General features: G+C 42.6%; 1 protein-coding gene across 4 annotated transcripts in view; it reads left to right on the top strand.

Moving 5' to 3' along the window:
- The first annotated feature begins 863 nt into the window (after positions 1–863).
- Positions 864–17595, top strand: part of LOC135538974 (butyrophilin subfamily 2 member A1-like) — a 43445-nt gene continuing 26713 nt past the window's right edge. The window contains exons 1-5 of one of the 4 annotated variants that reach the window (XM_064964847.1): positions 864–996; positions 1141–1209; positions 4035–4385; positions 4530–4796; positions 4893–5204. In XM_064964847.1, the coding sequence (XP_064820919.1) occupies positions 987–996; positions 1141–1209; positions 4035–4385; positions 4530–4796; positions 4893–5204 (1009 nt within the window). In that variant the 5' untranslated portion in view covers positions 864–986. The remainder of the gene's footprint in view (positions 997–1140; positions 1210–4034; positions 4386–4529; positions 4797–4892; positions 5205–17595) is intronic. The other 3 variants (XM_064964846.1, XM_064964845.1, XM_064964848.1) reach the window with 3 other exon arrangements.

Raw genomic sequence — 17595 nt, 5'->3', positions numbered from 1 at the left:
GAACGTTTAGTTATTTGATTCCCAGATTGCCCCTTTAAGGATAATGGGATAGTGATGCTCATAGGGAAAGAGGGATCAGTGTTTGCGGAAATGTTTTTTTATTTGATTCCTTATTTCCGCTTTGTGTGTTTGATATTTGGGTTTGTGACAGTTTCTCACACCTGTTCCCGCTGCCTATCTACATCTTCAAGGAGGCCTTTGCTCATTCTAAAGATATGAAATGAATGTGACCTATAGTTCACTGGTGCTGAATAATAAGATCTGTGGAGGAAAACTATGGACTGTATAATGTAAGGGACTTCCTGTGGGAAAACACAAGACATTAAAGAGCCTCTAGAAAGGTTTGAAAGCCTTGCTCTCCTTGGCTGTTCCTTTTAATGTACATTCAAATGGAGTGTGTTTGTCTGTGGTGAGATTCAAACACGTTACCACTAGATCATTACACTAGATGTTTATGTTCCAATTTGTAAGTCGCTCTGGATAAGAGCGTCTGCTAAATGACTTAAATGTAAATGTAATGTTAAACGTCCACCTCGACCAACCACCCTCCTTTCAGTTTTGCCTTAAATAACCATCTGTCTTATGTGACCATATCAAACGTAACATATACTAATTTAAATGTTCTGTATTTACGTTTACTAAGTTACATCTAGTCTAGTCATGTAACCTAACATAAACATATCATACTATATAAAAGGAGTGGCACAGATTTAAGTAAACTATAATGTGTTTTGCTTGGGTTATAGACCTCTCTATGTCATGTGGTCTGCACATCAGCCAGGCTTGGAGTCCACAACCAAAACTTACCCCCACAGTTCACACCCATGTTATCTAATCTGAGCTCACTATGCAACAGTTGTGTGCAGCGATGCAGTTGAACAGGTTCTTGTTCCAAGGAATAGAAAGCAGGTAGTTTGATCACATCACAATAGTTTGATCACAGAACACTAGTACATTTATCAGACTGCAGTGCCTCAATAGGACTGATGCAACCAGGTAAATGGATCAGCTACTTGTCTTTTGAAATGTGTTCTACTATGTTATCCGTTGTTATTGTAGAAGTGATGCTTCAGTATTGCTTTGCTGGTTTCAAGTTATGTTAGTCTTTGTCTTTATGATGAATCTAATTGTCTTTTTCAGGGATGAAGGTGACTCAGCTAGACTGTCTGTGTGTGATTCTTCTATATCTCCTACACACAGCAGGCTCTGGTACAGTAGAATACACATTTAATATCTCACTGCCTTCAATACCTCTGGGTATGTGATTTAATATGATCTCATTGTGTCTTTAGTCACTATTGTGGTCTTAAGGGTTCAACACAGTCTAATCAAACAGAGCCGAATGAGGTCCTTTTGCTTCTCTGTCTACATAGTTCTACTACTATTGTCCGTCAGCTCCATTGTGTAAACTGTGGAGATCCCTTTAGGGTGCACTGCCTAAGGAGATTTCCTCTCCTGGTCTCCTTTCCTTCATCTTTCTGGTGTGTGTGTGATTAATATTATCTCATTGTGTCTTTTGTTGCTTGTGTAGTGTTAAGGTGCATAACCTAAGGTGGATTCCTCTCCTAGTCTCCTTTCCTTCCTCTGCAATGATGTAAAAACTAAACTAATGGCGAATCCAACTCTTCTGTAGGCCTCCACCCTATAGTACTACTATATATCCTACAGTGTTTAGTACTACTATATATCCTACAGTGTATAGTACTACTATATATCCTACAGTGTATCGTACTACTATGTATAGTACTACTATATATACCACAGTGTCTAGTACTACTATATATACTACAGTGTCTAGTACTACTATATATACTACAGTGTCTAGTACTACTATATATACTACAGTGTCTAGTACTACTATATATACTACAGTGTCTAGTACTACTATATATACTACAGTGTCTAGTACTACTATATATACTACAGTGTCTAGTAGTACTATATATACTACAGTGTCTAGTACTACTATATATACTACAGTGTCTAGTAGTACTATATATACTACAGTGTCTAGTACTACTATATATACTACAGTCTCTAGTACTACTATATAAACTACAGTGTCTAGTACCACTATATATACTACAGTGTCTAGTACCACTATATATACTACAGTGTCTAGTACCACTATATATACTACAGTGTCTAGTACCACTATATATACTACAATGTCTAGTACCACTATATATACTACAGTGTCTAGTACCACTATATATACTACAGTGTCTAGCACTACTATATATACTACAGTGTCTAGTACCACTCTATATACTACAGTGTCTAGTACTACTATAAATACTACAGTGTCCAGTACTACTATAAATACTACAGTGTCTAGTACTACTATATATACTACTATATATACCACAGTGTCTAGTACTACTATATATACTACAGTGTCTAGTACTACTATATATACCACAGTGTCTAGTACTACTATATATACTACAGTGTATAGTACTACTATATATCCTACAGTGTATAGTACTACTATATATCCTACAGTGTATAGTACTGCTATATATCCTACAGTGTCTAGTACTACTATATATACTGCAGTGTCTAGTACTACTATATATACTACAGTGTATAGTACCACTATATATACTACAATGTCTAGTACCACTATATATACTACAGTGTCTCGTACCACTATATATACTACAATGTCTAGTACCACTATATATACTACAGTGTCTAGTACCACTATATATACTACAGTGTCTAGCACTACTATATATACTACAGTGTCTAGTACCACTCTATATACTACAGTGTCTAGTACTACTATAAATACTACAGTGTCCAGTACTACTATAAATACTACAGTGTCTAGTACTACTATAAATACTACAGTGTCTAGTACTACTATATATACTACTATATATACCACAGTGTCTAGTACTACTATATATACTACAGTGTCTAGTACTACTATATATACCACAGTGTCTAGTACTACTATATATACTACAGTGTATAGTACTACTATATATCCTACAGTGTATAGTACTACTATATATCCTACAGTGTATAGTACTGCTATATATCCTACAGTGTCTAGTACTACTATATATACTGCAGTGTCTAGTACCACTATATATACTACAGTGTCTAGTACTACTATATATACTACAGTGTCTAGTACTACTATCTACTATATATACTACAGTGTCTAGTACTACTATATATACTACAGTGTATAGTACTACTATCTACTATATATACTACAGTGTCTAGTACTACTATATATACTACAGTGTCTAGTACCACTATATATACCACAGTGTCTAGTACTACTATATATACTACAATGTCTAGTACTACTATATATACTACAGTGTCTAGTACTACTATATATACCACAGTGTCTAGTACTACTATATATACTACAGTGTCTAGTACTACTATATATACTACAGTGTCTAGTACTACTATATATACTACTCTATATACTACAGTGTCTAGTACCACTATATATACCACAGTGTCTAGTACTACTATATATACTACAGTGTCTAGTACTACTATATATACTACAGTGTCTAGTACCACTATATATACCACAGTGTCTAGTACTACTATATATACTACAGTGTCTAGTACCACTATATATACCACAGTGTCTAGTACTACTATATATACTACAATGTCTAGTACTACTATATATACTACAGTGTCTAGTACTACTATATATACCACAGTGTCTAGTACTACTATATATACTACAGTGTCTAGTACTACTATATATACTACAGTGTCTAGTACTACTATATATACTACTCTATATACTACAGTGTCTAGTACCACTATATATACCACAGTGTCTAGTACTACTATATATACTACAGTGTCTAGTACTACTATATATACCACAGTGTCTAGTACTACTATATATACTACAGTGTCTAGTACCACTATATATACCACAGTGTCTAGTACTACTATATATACTACAGTGTATTTCAGATCAGTGCAGATGAGAGAGGAAACCACTAAACTATTGAAACTGTTAATATGTCTTTTCTCTTCAGAGAAGTTTGAGGTTCTTGGTCCAACTGATCCCATTGTTGCTGTAGCTGGTGATGACATCATTCTGCCCTGTTACCTCAAACCCAACATCAGCGCTGAGGACATGACAGTGGACTGGCTTAACCTGGACTTCTTAGACGGTCGTGTCTTTCGTTACCAAAACCAAAGAATCATACGAGATGATCAGATTCCCTACTATAGAGGAAGAACTTCACTGTTTCAAGAGGAACTGTGGAGGGGCAACACCTCTTTGATACTGACCAGGGTACAAGGCACTGATGAGGGACATTACAAATGCTTAATTCAGTCAAAGAGCTGGTATGATGATTTCACTATTCAAGTCCTCGTTAAAGGTGAGGTTTATTTTCATGTTAATGTAATAATCTAACTACAGTACAATGACATCACCTCTTTCCTTCATATTACTGGATACAGTATGTGTCTATTTGTTCACAGCGTGTCACCAGGTAACATCCAGTCTCTCTGTGTGTCTGTAGCTGTAGGATCCAAGCCAGTGGTGTCCATTGTGGGACACAGAGAGGGAGGGATGGGTCTGCTGTGTGAAACAGAAGGCTGGCACCCTGAGCCTGAGCTGGTGTGGCTGGACAGTAAAGGAGTCCATCTCTCTGCTGGTCCTCCTGAGATACATAGAAGTTTCAAGGGATTCTACAGAGTCAAACAACATGTCATTGTCCAGGAGTCTGACACCAACCGCTTTACCTGCAGGATCAATGAGAAGATGGAGACAGAGATTCACCTCCCTAGTGAGTAACAACATAATATTATTTAGACATGAAACACTGGAGATATCGATGTGTTAATGTCCAGTATGTGTCTATTTGTTCACAGCGTGTCACCAGGTAACATCCAGTCTGTCTGTGTGTCTGTAGCTGTAGGATCCAAGCCAGTGGTGTCCATTGAGGGACACAGAGAGGGAGGGATGGGTCTGCTGTGTGAAACAGAAGGCTGGCACCCTGAGCCTGAGCTGGTGTGGCTGGACAGTAAAGGAGTCCATCTCTCTGCTGGTCCTCCTGAGATACACAGAGACTTAGATGGATTCTACAGAGTCAAACAACATGTCATTGTCCAGGAGACTGACACCAACCGCTTTACCTGCAGAGTCCAACAGAGCCGGATCAATGAGAAGATGGAGACAGAGATTCACCTCCCTAGTGAGTAACAACATAATATTATTTAGACATGAAACACTTGAGATATCGATGTGTTATTTTAAAGTATATGTTTTAACCAAAGGCTTTGAGACGACAATACAAAAGATTAGTGTTTATTATGATACAATCTACTGCTGTGTGGTAGTATTAGTACCAAACCCTGTTGTTGATGCGTGGTAGTATTAGTACCAACACGGTTGTTGATGTGTGGTAGTATTAGTACCAAACCCCGTTGTTGATGTGTGGTAGTATTAGTACCAATGTCATGTCTTGTTATGTCTGTTCCTGTCCTTTCTCTTCATTCTCTCTCTCTGCTGGTCTTTTTAGGTTACCTTCTCTGTCTCTCATCCCTCAGCTGTTCTACATTTCCCCTAACTAGCTCTTTCTCTCTTTCCCCACCTGTTCTCTCTTCCCCCTCTGATTAGGTCTCTATTTCTTTCTCTGTTCCTGCTACTTTCAGTGTCTGATTCTTATTTGTGTTTTTTGATGCCAGAAGCAAGCTGTCGTCTCGTTTGCTTCCACCTTGTCCTGTCCTGTCGGAGTCTGCCTGGCTGGAGCATCCTGCACTATACTAACGTTCTTTTGTTCCGCTGACATCGTTGGAAGAGGATTTATGCCATTCCTGTATTTTCATTAAAGAACTCTGTTTTCTGTTAAAACCGCTTTTGGGTCTTCACTCAAGTTCATAACAGAAGAATCAGACCAAGAATGGACCCAGCGGCTCCGGACCCTTTTCACTCCGCCGTCGAGATCCAGGGAGCGATGCTAGGCAGACACGAGGAGGAATTGTCTGCTGCTCAACATGCCGTTGAGACCCTGGCCGTCAAGTCTCCGACCTCACAAGACGGGTTCACCAACTCCACCTCGATCCACCGCCCACTTCCAGGGTTTCCGAGTCTCCGGAGCCCAGGATCAACAACCCGCCGTGTTACTCTGGGGAGCCCACTGAGTGCCGCTCATTCCTCACTCAGTGTGATGTGGTGTTCTCTCTCCAGCCCAACACTTACTCCAGGAGCGCAGCCCGCATCGCCTACGTCATTTCTCTCCTTACCGGACGGGCGCGTGAGTGGGGCACGGCAGTCTGGGAGGCGAGGGCTGAGTGTATTAACCAGTATCAGGACTTTAAGGAGGAGATGATACGGGTTTTTGACCGTTCTGTTTTTGGCGAGGAGGCTTCCAGGGCCCTGTCTTCCCTATGTCAGGGGAATAGATCCATAACGGATTATTCTATTGAGTTTCGCACTCTCGCTGCCTCTAGTGACTGGAACGAGCCGGCTTTGCTCGCTCGTTTTCTGGAGGGTCTCCACGTCGAGGTTAAGGATGAGATCCTCTCCCGGGAGGTTCCTTCCAGTCTGGACTCCTTAATAGCTCTCGCTATTCGCATAGAGCGACGGTTTGATCTTCGTCGCCGAGCTCGTGGAAAGGAGCTCACGTTCTCCGTTGCTCCCCTCTCCACATCACTGCCGCCACCTGCCGCATCACTGCCACCCTCCCCCGCCGGCACGGATGCTGAGCCTATGCAGCTGGGGGTATTCGCATCTCGGCCAAGGAGAGGGAACGGAGAATCACCAATCGCCTCTGTCTCTACTGCGGCTCCGCTGGTCATTTTGTCACCTCATGTCCAGTAAAAGCCAGAGCTCATCAGTAAGAGGAGGGCTACTGGTGAGCGCAACTACTCAGGCCTCTCCTTCTGGATCACGCACTACCTTTCCGGTCCATCTCCGCTGGCCCGGTTCATCTGCTTCCTGCAGTGCCTTGATAGACTCTGGGGCGGAGGGCTGTTTTATGGACGAGACCTGGGCTCGGGAACATGACATTCCTCTCAGACAGTTAGGGGAGCCCAGGGCCTTGTTCGCTTTAGATGGTAGTTCTCTCCCCAAGATTCAGCGTGAGACGCTGCCTTTAACCCTCACTGTCTCTGGTAATCATAGCGAAACCATTTCTTTTTTAATTTTTCGTTCACCTTTTACACCTGTTGTTTTGGGTCATCCCTGGCTAGTGCGCCATAACCCTTCTATTAATTGGTCTAGTAATACTATCCTATCCTGGAATGTTTCTTGTCATGTAACCTGTTTAATGTCTGCTATCCCTCCTGTTTCCTCTGTCTCTTCTTCACAGGAGGAGCCTGGCGATTTGACAGGGGTGCCGGAGGAGTATCACGATCTGCGCACGGTGTTCAGTCGTTCCAAGGCCACTTCTCTCCCTCCACACCGGTCGTATGACTGTAGTATTGATCTCCTTCCGGGAACTACTCCCCCGGGGTAGATTATACTCTCTGTCGGCTCCCCGAACGTAAGGCTCTCGAGGATTATTTGTCGGTTTCGCTCGACGCCGGTACCATAGTCTCCTCCTCCTCCCCCGCCGGCGCGGGGTTCTTTTGTTCAGAAGAAGGACGGGTCCCTGCGCCCATGCGTGGATTATCGAGGGCTGAATGACATAACAGTTAAGAATCGTTATCCGCTTCCTCTTATGTCTTCAGCCTTCGAGATCCTGCAGGGAGCCAGGTTTTTCACCAAATTGGACCTTCGTAACGCCTACCATCTCGTGCGCATCAGGGGGGGACGAGTGGAAGACGGCGTTTAACACTCCGTTAGGGCACTTTGAATACCGGGTTCTTCCTTTCGGCCTCGTTAACGCTCCAGCTGTCTTTCAGGCACTAGTTAACGACGTCCTGAGAGACATGCTGAACATTTTTGTTTTCGTTTACATGGATGATATCCTGATTTTTTCACCGTCTCTCTCGATTCATGTTCAGCACGTGCGACGCGTCCTCCAGCGCCTTTTGGAGAACTGTCTTTATGTGAAGGCTGAGAAGTGCACTTTTCATGCCGCCTCTGTCCCTTTTCTCGGTTCCGTTATTTCCGCTGAGGGCATTAAGATGGATCCCGCTAAGGTCCAGGCTGTCATTGATTGGCCCGTTCCTAAGTCACGCGTCGAGCTGCAGCGCTTTCTGGGCTTCGCTAATTTCTACCGTCGTTTCATCCGTAATTTCGGTCAGGTGGCAGCTCCTCTCACAGCCCTTACTTCTGTTAAGACGTGCTTTAAGTGGTCCGTTTCCGCCCAGGGAGCTTTTGATCTTCTTAAGAATCGTTTTACATCCGCACCTATTCTTGTTACACCTGACATCTCTAGACAGTTTGTTGTTGAGGTTGACGCGTCAGAGGTGGGCGTGGGAGCCATTCTTTCTCAGCGCTCTCTCTCTGACGGCAAGGTCCATCCTTGCGCGTTTTTTCTCATCGCTTATCGCCGTCAGAACGTAACTATGATGTTGGTAATCGCGAACTGCTCGCCATCCGCTTAGCCCTAGGCGAATGGCGACAGTGGTTGGAGGGGCGACCGTTCCTTTTGTCGTTTGGACTGACCATAGGAACCTTGAGTACATCCGTTCAGCCAAACGACTTAATGCGCGTCAGGCTCGTTGGGCTCTGTTTTTCGCTCGTTTCGAGTTTGTTATTTCTTATCGTCCGGGCTCAAAAACACCAAACCTGATGCTTTATCTCGTCTCTTCAGTTCTTCTGAGGTCTCCACCGACCCCGATGGGATTCTCCCTGAGGGGCGTGTTGTCGGGTTGACTGTCTGGGGAATTGAGAGGCAGGTAAAGCAAGCACTCGCTCACACTCCGTCGCCGCGAGCTTGCCCTAGGAACCTTCTGTTCGTTCCCGTTCCTACTCGTCCGGCCGTTCTTCAGTGGGCCCACTCTGCCAAGTTAGCCGGCCACCCCGGCGTTCGGGGTACGCTCGCTTCCATTCGCCAGCGTTTCTGGTGGCCCACTCGGGAACGTGACGCGCGTCGATTTGTCGCCGCTTGTTCGGTCTGCGCGCAGACTAAATCTGGGAACTCTCCTCCTGCCGGCCGTCTCAGACCCTTCCCATTCCCTCTCGACCGTGGTCTCACATCGCTTTAGATTTTATCACCGGACTGCCTTCATCAGCGGGAAGACAGTTATTCTTACGGTTGTCGATAGATTCTCTAAGGCGGCTCATTTCATTCCTCTCGATAAGCTCCCTTCTGCTAAGGAGACGGCTCAGATCATTATCGAGAATGTTTTCCGAATTCATGGCCTTCCGTCTGACGTCGTTTCCGACAGAGGCCCGCAGTTCACGTCTCAATTTTGGAGGGAGTTTTGCCGTTTGATTGGGGCTTCCGTCAGTCTCTCGTCCGGCTTTCATCCCCAGTCTAACGGTCAAGCCCGAACGGGCCAATCAGACTGTTGGTCGCATTTTACGCAGTCTTTCTTTTCGTAACCCTGCGTCTTGGTCAGAACAGCTCCCCTGGGCAGAGTACGCCCACAACTCGCTTCCCTCGTCTGCTACCGGTCTATCCCCTTTTCAGTGTAGCCTCGGGTACCAGCCTCCGCTGTTCTCATCTCAGCTCGCCGAGTCCTGCGTCCCCTCCGCTCAGGCTTTTGTCCAGCGTTGCGAGCGCACCTGGAAGGGGTCAGGTCGGCACTTTGCCGTAATAGGGCGCAGACTGTGAGGGCCGCTAATAGCGTAGGACCAAGAGTCCTAGATATTGTTGCGGTCAGAGAGTATGGCTCTCCACTCAGAACCTTCCCCTTAAGACAGCTTCTCGCAAGTTGGCCCCGCGGTTCATTGGTCCGTTCCGTATTTCCCAGGTCATTAATCCTGTCGCAGTGCGACTTCTTCTCCCCGCTATCTTCGTCGCGTTCACCCGGTCTTCCATGTCTCCTGTGTTAAGCCCGTTCTTCGCGCCCCGCTCGTCCCTCCCCCCCCATCCTTGTCGAGGGCGCACCCATCTACAGGGTTCGTAAGATTTTGGACATGCGCCCTCGGGGCCGTGGTCATCAGTACCTAGTGGATTGGGAGGGTACGGTCCTGAGGAGAGGAGTTGGGTTCCCTCTCGGGACGTGCTGGACCGTTCGCTGATCGATGATTTCCTCCGTTGCCGCCAGGTTTCCTCCTCGAGTGCGCCAGGAGGCGCTCGGTGAGTGGGGGGGTACTGTCATGTCTTGTTATGTCTGTTCCTGTCCTTTCTCTTCATTCTCTCTCTCTGCTGGTCTTTTTAGGTTACCTTCTCTGTCTCTCATCCCTCAGCTGTTCTACATTTCCCCTAACTAGCTCTTTCTCTCTTTCCCCACCTGTTCTCTCTTCCCCCTCTGATTAGGTCTCTATTTCTTTCTCTGTTCCTGCTACTTTCAGTGTCTGATTCTTATTTGTGTTTTTTGATGCCAGAAGCAAGCTGTCGTCTCGTTTGCTTCCACCTTGTCCTGTCCTGTCGGAGTCTGCCTGGCTGGAGCATCCTGCACTATACTAACGTTCTTTTGTTCCGCTGACATCGTTGGAAGAGGATTTATGCCATTCCTGTATTTTCATTAAAGAACTCTGTTTTCTGTTAAAACCGCTTTTGGGTCTTCACTCAAGTTCATAACAACCAACCCTGTTGTTGATGTGTGGTAGTTTTAGTACCAACCCTGTTGTTGATGTGTGGTAGTATTAGTACCAACCCTGTTGTTGGTGTGTGGTAGTATTAGTACCAACACGGTTGTTGATGTGTGGCAGTATTAGTACCAAACCCCGTTGTTGATGTGTGGTAGTATTAGTACCAAACCCTGTTGTTGATGTGTGGTAGTATTAGTACCAACCCTGTTGTTGATGCGTGGTAGTATTAGTACCAACACGGTTGTTGATGTGTGGCAGTATTAGTACCAAACCCCGTTGTTGATGTGTGGTAGTATTAGTACCAAACCCTGTTGTTGATGTGTAATGATGTGTGGTAGTATTAGTACCAAACCCTGTTGTTGATGTGTATTAATGTGTGGCAGTATTAGTACCAAACCCTGTTGTTGATGTATATTAATGTGTAGTAGTATTAGTACCAACCCATGTTGTTGATGTGCAATGATGTGTGGTAGTATTAATACCAAACCCTGTTGTTGATGTGTGGTAGTATTAGTACCAAACAATGTTGATGTGTGGTAGTATTAGTACCAAACCCTGTTGTTGATGTGTAATGATGTGTGGTAGTATTAGTACCAAACCATGTTGATGTGTGGTAGTATTAGTACCAAACCCTGTTGTTGATGTGTGGCAGTACTAGTACCAACCCCTGTTGTTGATGTGTGGTAGTATTAGTACCAAACCCTGTTGTTGATTTGTGTGGTAGTATTAGTACCAAACCCTGTTGATGTGTGTGGTAGTGTTAGTAGTACCAAACCCTGTTGTTGATGTGTGTGGTAGTATTAGTACCAAACCCTGTTGTTGATGTGTGTGGTAGTATTAGTACCAAACCCTGTTGTTGATGTGTGTGGTAGTATCAGTACCAAACCCTTTTGTTGATGTGTGGTATTATTAGTACCAAACCCTGTTGTTGATGTGTATTAATGTGTGGTAGTATTAGTACCAAACCCTGTTGTTGATGTGTGGCAGTATTAGTACCAAACCTTGTTGTTGATGTGTAATGATGTGTGGTAGTATTAGTACCAAACCCCGTTGTTGATGTGTGGCAGTATTAGTACCAAACCCTGTTGTTGATGTGTAATGATGTGTGTTAGTATTACTACCAAACCCTGTTGTTGATGTGTGGTAGTATTAGTACCAAATCCTGTTGTTGATGTGTGATAGTACGAGTACCAAACCCTGTTGTTGATGTGTGGCAGTATTAGTACCAAGCCCTGTTGTTGATGTGTAATGCTGTGTGGTAGTATTAGTACCAAACCCTGTTGATGTGTGGTAGTATTAGTACCAAGCCCTGTTGTTGATTTGTGTGGTAGTATTAGTACCAAACCCTGTTGATGTGTGGTAGTATCAGTACCAAACCCTGTTGTTGATGTGTAATGATGTGTGGTAGTATTAGTACCAAACCCTGTTGTTGATGTGTGGTAGTATTAGTACCCAACCCTGTTGTTGATGTGTAATGATGTGTCGTAGTATTAGTAACAAACCCTGTTGTTGATGTGTGTGGTATTATTAGTACCAAACCCTGTTGTTGATGTGTAATGATGTGTGTGTGGTAGTATTAGTACCAAACCCTGTTGTTGATGTGTGGTAGTATTAGTACAAAACCCTGTTGTTGATGTGTGGTAGTATTAGTACCAAACCCTGTTGTTGATGTGTGGTAGTATTAGTAGCAAACCCTGTTGTTGATGTGTGTGGTAGTATTAGTACCAAACCCTGTTGTTGATGTGTATTAATGTGTGGTAGTATTAGTACCAAACCCTGTTGTTGATGTGTGGTAGTATTAGTTCCAAACCCTGTTGTTGGTGTGTAATGATGTGTAGTAGTATTAGTACCAAACCCTGTTGTTGATGTGTAATGATGTGTGGTAGTATTAGTACCAAACCCTGTTGTTGATGTGTGGTAGTAGTAGTAGCAAACCCTGTTGTTGATGTGTGTGGTAGTATTAGTACCAAACCCTGTTGTTGTGTAATGATGTGTGGCAGTATTAGTACCAAACCCTGTTGTTGATGTGTAATGATGTGTAGTAGTATTAGTACCAAACCCTGTTGTTGATGTGTAATGATGTGTGGTAGTATTAGTACCAAACCCTGTTGTTGATGTGTGGTAGTATTAGCACATAACCCTGTTGTTGATGTGTGGTAGTATTAGTACCAAACCCTGTTGTTGATGTGTATTAATGTGTGGTAGTATTAGTACCAAACCCTGTTGTTGATGTGTAATGAAGTGTGGTAGTATTAGTACCAAACCCTGTTGTTAATTTGTGTGTAGTATTAGTACCAAACCCTGTTGATGTGTTGTAGAATTAGTACCAAACCCTGTTGTTGATGTGTGGCAGTATTAGTACCAAACCCTGTTGTTGATGTGTAATGATGTGTGGTAGTATTAGTACCAAACCCTGTTGTTGATGTGTAATGATGTGTGGTAGTATTAGTACCAAACCCTGTTGTTGATGTGTGGTAGTATTAGTACCAAACCCTGTTGTTGATGTGTGATAGTAATTAGTACCCAACCCTGTTGTTGATGTGTATTAATGTGTGGTAGTATTAGTACCAAACCCTGTTGTTGATGTGTGGTAGTATTAGTACCAAACCCTGTTGATGTGTGGTAGTATTAGTACCAAACCTTGTTGTTGATGTGTGGCAGTATTAGTACCAAACCCTGTTGTTGATGTGTGGTAGAATTAGTACCAAACCCTGTTGTTGATGTGTGGTAGAATTAGTACCAAACCCTGTTGTTGATGTGTGGCAGTATTAGTACCAAACCCTGTTGTTGATGTGTACTGATGTGTAGTAGTATTAGTACCGAACCCTGTTGTTGATGTGTGGTAGTATTAGTACCAAACCCTGTTGATGTGTGGTAGTATTAGTACCAGACCCTGTTGTTGATGTGTGGCAGTATTAGTACCAGACCCTGTTGTTGATGTGTAATGATGTGTTTGGCAGTATTAGTACCAAACCCTGTTGTTGATGTGTAATGGTGTGTTTGGTAGTATGAGTACCAAACCCTGTTGTTGATGTGTAATTATGTGTTTGGTAGTATTAGTACCAAACCCTGTTGTTGATGTGTAATGATGTGTGGTAGTATTAGTACCCAACCCTGTTGTTGATGTGTGGTAGTATTGGTACCAAACCCTGTTGTTGATGTGTAATGATGTGTGGTAGTATTAGTACCAAACGCTGTTGTTGATGTGTGGTAGTATTAGTACCCAACCCTGTTGTTGATGTGTAATAGTATTGGTACCAAACCCTGTTGTTGATGTGTAATGATGTGTGGTAGTATTAGTACCCAACCCTGTTGTTGATGTGTGGTAGTATTGGTACCAAACCCTGTTGTTGATGTGTAATGATGTGTGGTAGTATTAGTACCCAACCCTGTTGTTGATGTGTGGTAGTATTGGTACCATACCCTGTTGTTGATGTGTAATGATGTGTGGTAGTATTAGTACCAAACCCTGTTGTTGATGTGTGGTAGTATTAGTACCAAAACCTGTTGTTGATGTGTGGTAGTATTAGTACCCAACCCTGTTGTTGATGTGTAATAGTATTGGTACCAAACCCTGTTGTTGATGTGTAATGATGTGTGGTAGTATTAGTACCCAACCCTGTTGTTGATGTGTGGTAGTATTGGTACCAAACCCTGTTGTTGATGTGTAATGATGTGTGGTAGTATTAGTACCCAACCCTGTTGTTGGTGTGTGGTAGTATTGGTACCATACCCTGTTGTTGATGTGTAATGATGTGTGGTAGTATTAGTACCAAACCCTGTTGTTGATGTGTGGTAGTATTAGTACCAAAACCTGTTGTTGATGTGTGGTAGTATTAGTACCCAACCCCGTTGTTGATGTGTAATGATGTGTGGTATTATTAGTACCCAACCCTGTTGTTGATGTGTGGTAGTATTAGTACCAAACCCTGTTGTTGATGTGTAATAATGTGTGGTATTATTAGTACCCAATCCTGTTGTTGATGTGTGGTAGTATTAGTACCAAACCCTGTTGTTGATGTGTGGTAGTATTAGTACCAAACCCTGTTGTTGATGTGTAATGATGTGTGTGGTAGTATTAGTACCAAACCCCATTGTTGATGTGTGGTAGTATTAGTACCAAACCCTGTTGTTGATGTGTAATGATGTGTGTGGTAGTATTAGTACCAAACCCTGTTGTTGATGTGTTGTAGTATTAGCACCAAACCCTGTTGTTGATGTGTAATGATGTGTGTGGTAGTATTAGTACCAAACCCTGTTGTTGATGTGTGGTATTATTAGTACCAAACCCTGTTGTTGATGTGTGGTAGTATTTGCACTAAACCCTGTTGTTGATGTGTGGTAGTATTAGTACTAAACCCTGTTGTTGATGTGTAATGATGTGTGTGGTAGTATTAGCACCAAACCCTGTTGTTGATGTGTGGTAGTATTAGTACCAAACCCTGTTGTTGATGTGTAATGATGTGTGGTAGTATTAGTACCAAACCCTGTTGTTGATGTGTGGTAGTATTAGTACCCAACCCTGTTGTTGATGTGTAATTATGTGTTTGGTAGTATTAGTACCAAACCCTGTTGTTGATGTGTAATGATGTGTGGTAGTATTAGTACCCAACCCTGTTGTTGATGTGTGGTAGTATTGGTACCAAACCCTGTTGTTGATGTGTAATGATGTGTGGTAGTATTAGTACCAAACCCTGTTGTTGATGTGTGGTAGTATTAGTACCCAACCCTGTTGTTGATGTGTAATAGTATTGGTACCAAACCCTGTTGTTGATGTGTAATGATGTGTGGTAGTATTAGTACCCAACCCTGTTGTTGATGTGTGGTAGTATTGGTACCATACCCTGTTGTTGATGTGTAATGATGTGTGGTAGTATTAGTACCCAACCCTGTTGTTGATGTGTGGTAGTATTGGTTCCATACCCTGTTGTTGATGTGTAATGATGTGTGGTAGTATTAGTCCCAAACCCTGTTGTTGATGTGTGGTAGTATTAGTACCAAAACCTGTTGTTGATGTGTGGTAGTATTAGTACCCAACCCTGTTGTTGATGTGTAATAGTATTGGTACCAAACCCTGTTGTTGATGTGTAATGATGTGTGGTAGTATTAGTACCCAACCCTGTTGTTGATGTGTGGTAGTATTGGTACCAAACCCTGTTGTTGATGTGTAATGATGTGTGGTAGTATTAGTACCCAACCCTGTTGTTGGTGTGTGGTAGTATTGGTACCATACCCTGTTGTTGATGTGTAATGATGTGTGGTAGTATTAGTACCAAACCCTGTTGTTGATGTGTGGTAGTATTAGTACCAAAACCTGTTGTTGATGTGTGGTAGTATTAGTACCCAACCCCGTTGTTGATGTGTAATGATGTGTGGTATTATTAGTACCCAACCCTGTTGTTGATGTGTGGTAGTATTAGTACCAAACCCTGTTGTTGATGTGTAATAATGTGTGGTATTATTAGTACCCAATCCTGTTGTTGATGTGTGGTAGTATTAGTACCAAACCCTGTTGTTGATGTGTGGTAGTATTAGTACCAAACCCTGTTGTTGATGTGTAATGATGTGTGTGGTAGTATTAGTACCAAACCCCATTGTTGATGTGTGGTAGTATTAGTACCAAACCCTGTTGTTGATGTGTAATGATGTGTGTGGTAGTATTAGTACCAAACCCTGTTGTTGATGTGTTGTAGTATTAGCACCAAACCCTGTTGTTGATGTGTAATGATGTGTGTGGTAGTATTAGTACCAAACCCTGTTGTTGATGTGTGGTATTATTAGTACCAAACCCTGTTGTTGATGTGTGGTAGTATTTGCACTAAACCCTGTTGTTGATGTGTGGTAGTATTAGTACTAAACCCTGTTGTTGATGTGTAATGATGTGTGTGGTAGTATTAGCACCAAACCCTGTTGTTGATGTGTGGTAGTATTAGTACCAAACCCTGTTGTTGATGTGTAATGATGTGTGGTAGTATTAGTCCCAAACCCTGTTGTTGATGTGTGGTAGTATTAGTACCAAAACCTGTTGTTGATGTGTGGTAGTATTAGTACCCAACCCTGTTGTTGATGTGTAATAGTATTGGTACCAAACCCTGTTGTTGATGTGTAATGATGTGTGGTAGTATTAGTACCCAACCCTGTTGTTGATGTGTGGTAGTATTGGTACCAAACCCTGTTGTTGATGTGTAATGATGTGTGGTAGTATTAGTACCCAACCCTGTTGTTGGTGTGTGGTAGTATTGGTACCATACCCTGTTGTTGATGTGTAATGATGTGTGGTAGTATTAGTACCAAACCCTGTTGTTGATGTGTGGTAGTATTAGTACCAAAACCTGTTGTTGATGTGTGGTAGTATTAGTACCCAACCCCGTTGTTGATGTGTAATGATGTGTGGTATTATTAGTACCCAACCCTGTTGTTGATGTGTGGTAGTATTAGTACCAAACCCTGTTGTTGATGTGTAATAATGTGTGGTATTATTAGTACCCAATCCTGTTGTTGATGTGTGGTAGTATTAGTACCAAACCCTGTTGTTGATGTGTGGTAGTATTAGTACCAAACCCTGTTGTTGATGTGTAATGATGTGTGTGGTAGTATTAGTACCAAACCCCATTGTTGATGTGTGGTAGTATTAGTACCAAACCCTGTTGTTGATGTGTAATGATGTGTGGTAGTATTAGTACCAAACCCTGTTGTTGATGTGTTGTAGTATTAGCACCAAACCCTGTTGTTGATGTGTAATGATGTGTGTGGTAGTATTAGTACCAAACCCTGTTGTTGATGTGTGGTATTATTAGTACCAAACCCTGTTGTTGATGTGTGGTAGTATTTGCACTAAACCCTGTTGTTGATGTGTGGTAGTATTAGTACTAAACCCTGTTGTTGATGTGTAATGATGTGTGTGGTAGTATTAGCACCAAACCCTGTTGTTGATGTGTGGTAGTATTAGTACCAAACCCTGTTGTTGATGTGTAATGATGTGTGGTAGTATT

The sequence above is a fragment of the Oncorhynchus masou genome, unplaced genomic scaffold (assembly GCF_036934945.1).
Source record: "Oncorhynchus masou masou isolate Uvic2021 unplaced genomic scaffold, UVic_Omas_1.1 unplaced_scaffold_2511, whole genome shotgun sequence".
In the NCBI taxonomy this organism is placed as follows: Eukaryota; Metazoa; Chordata; class Actinopteri; order Salmoniformes; family Salmonidae; genus Oncorhynchus; species Oncorhynchus masou.
This window is presented reverse-complemented; position numbering and strand designations above follow the sequence as displayed.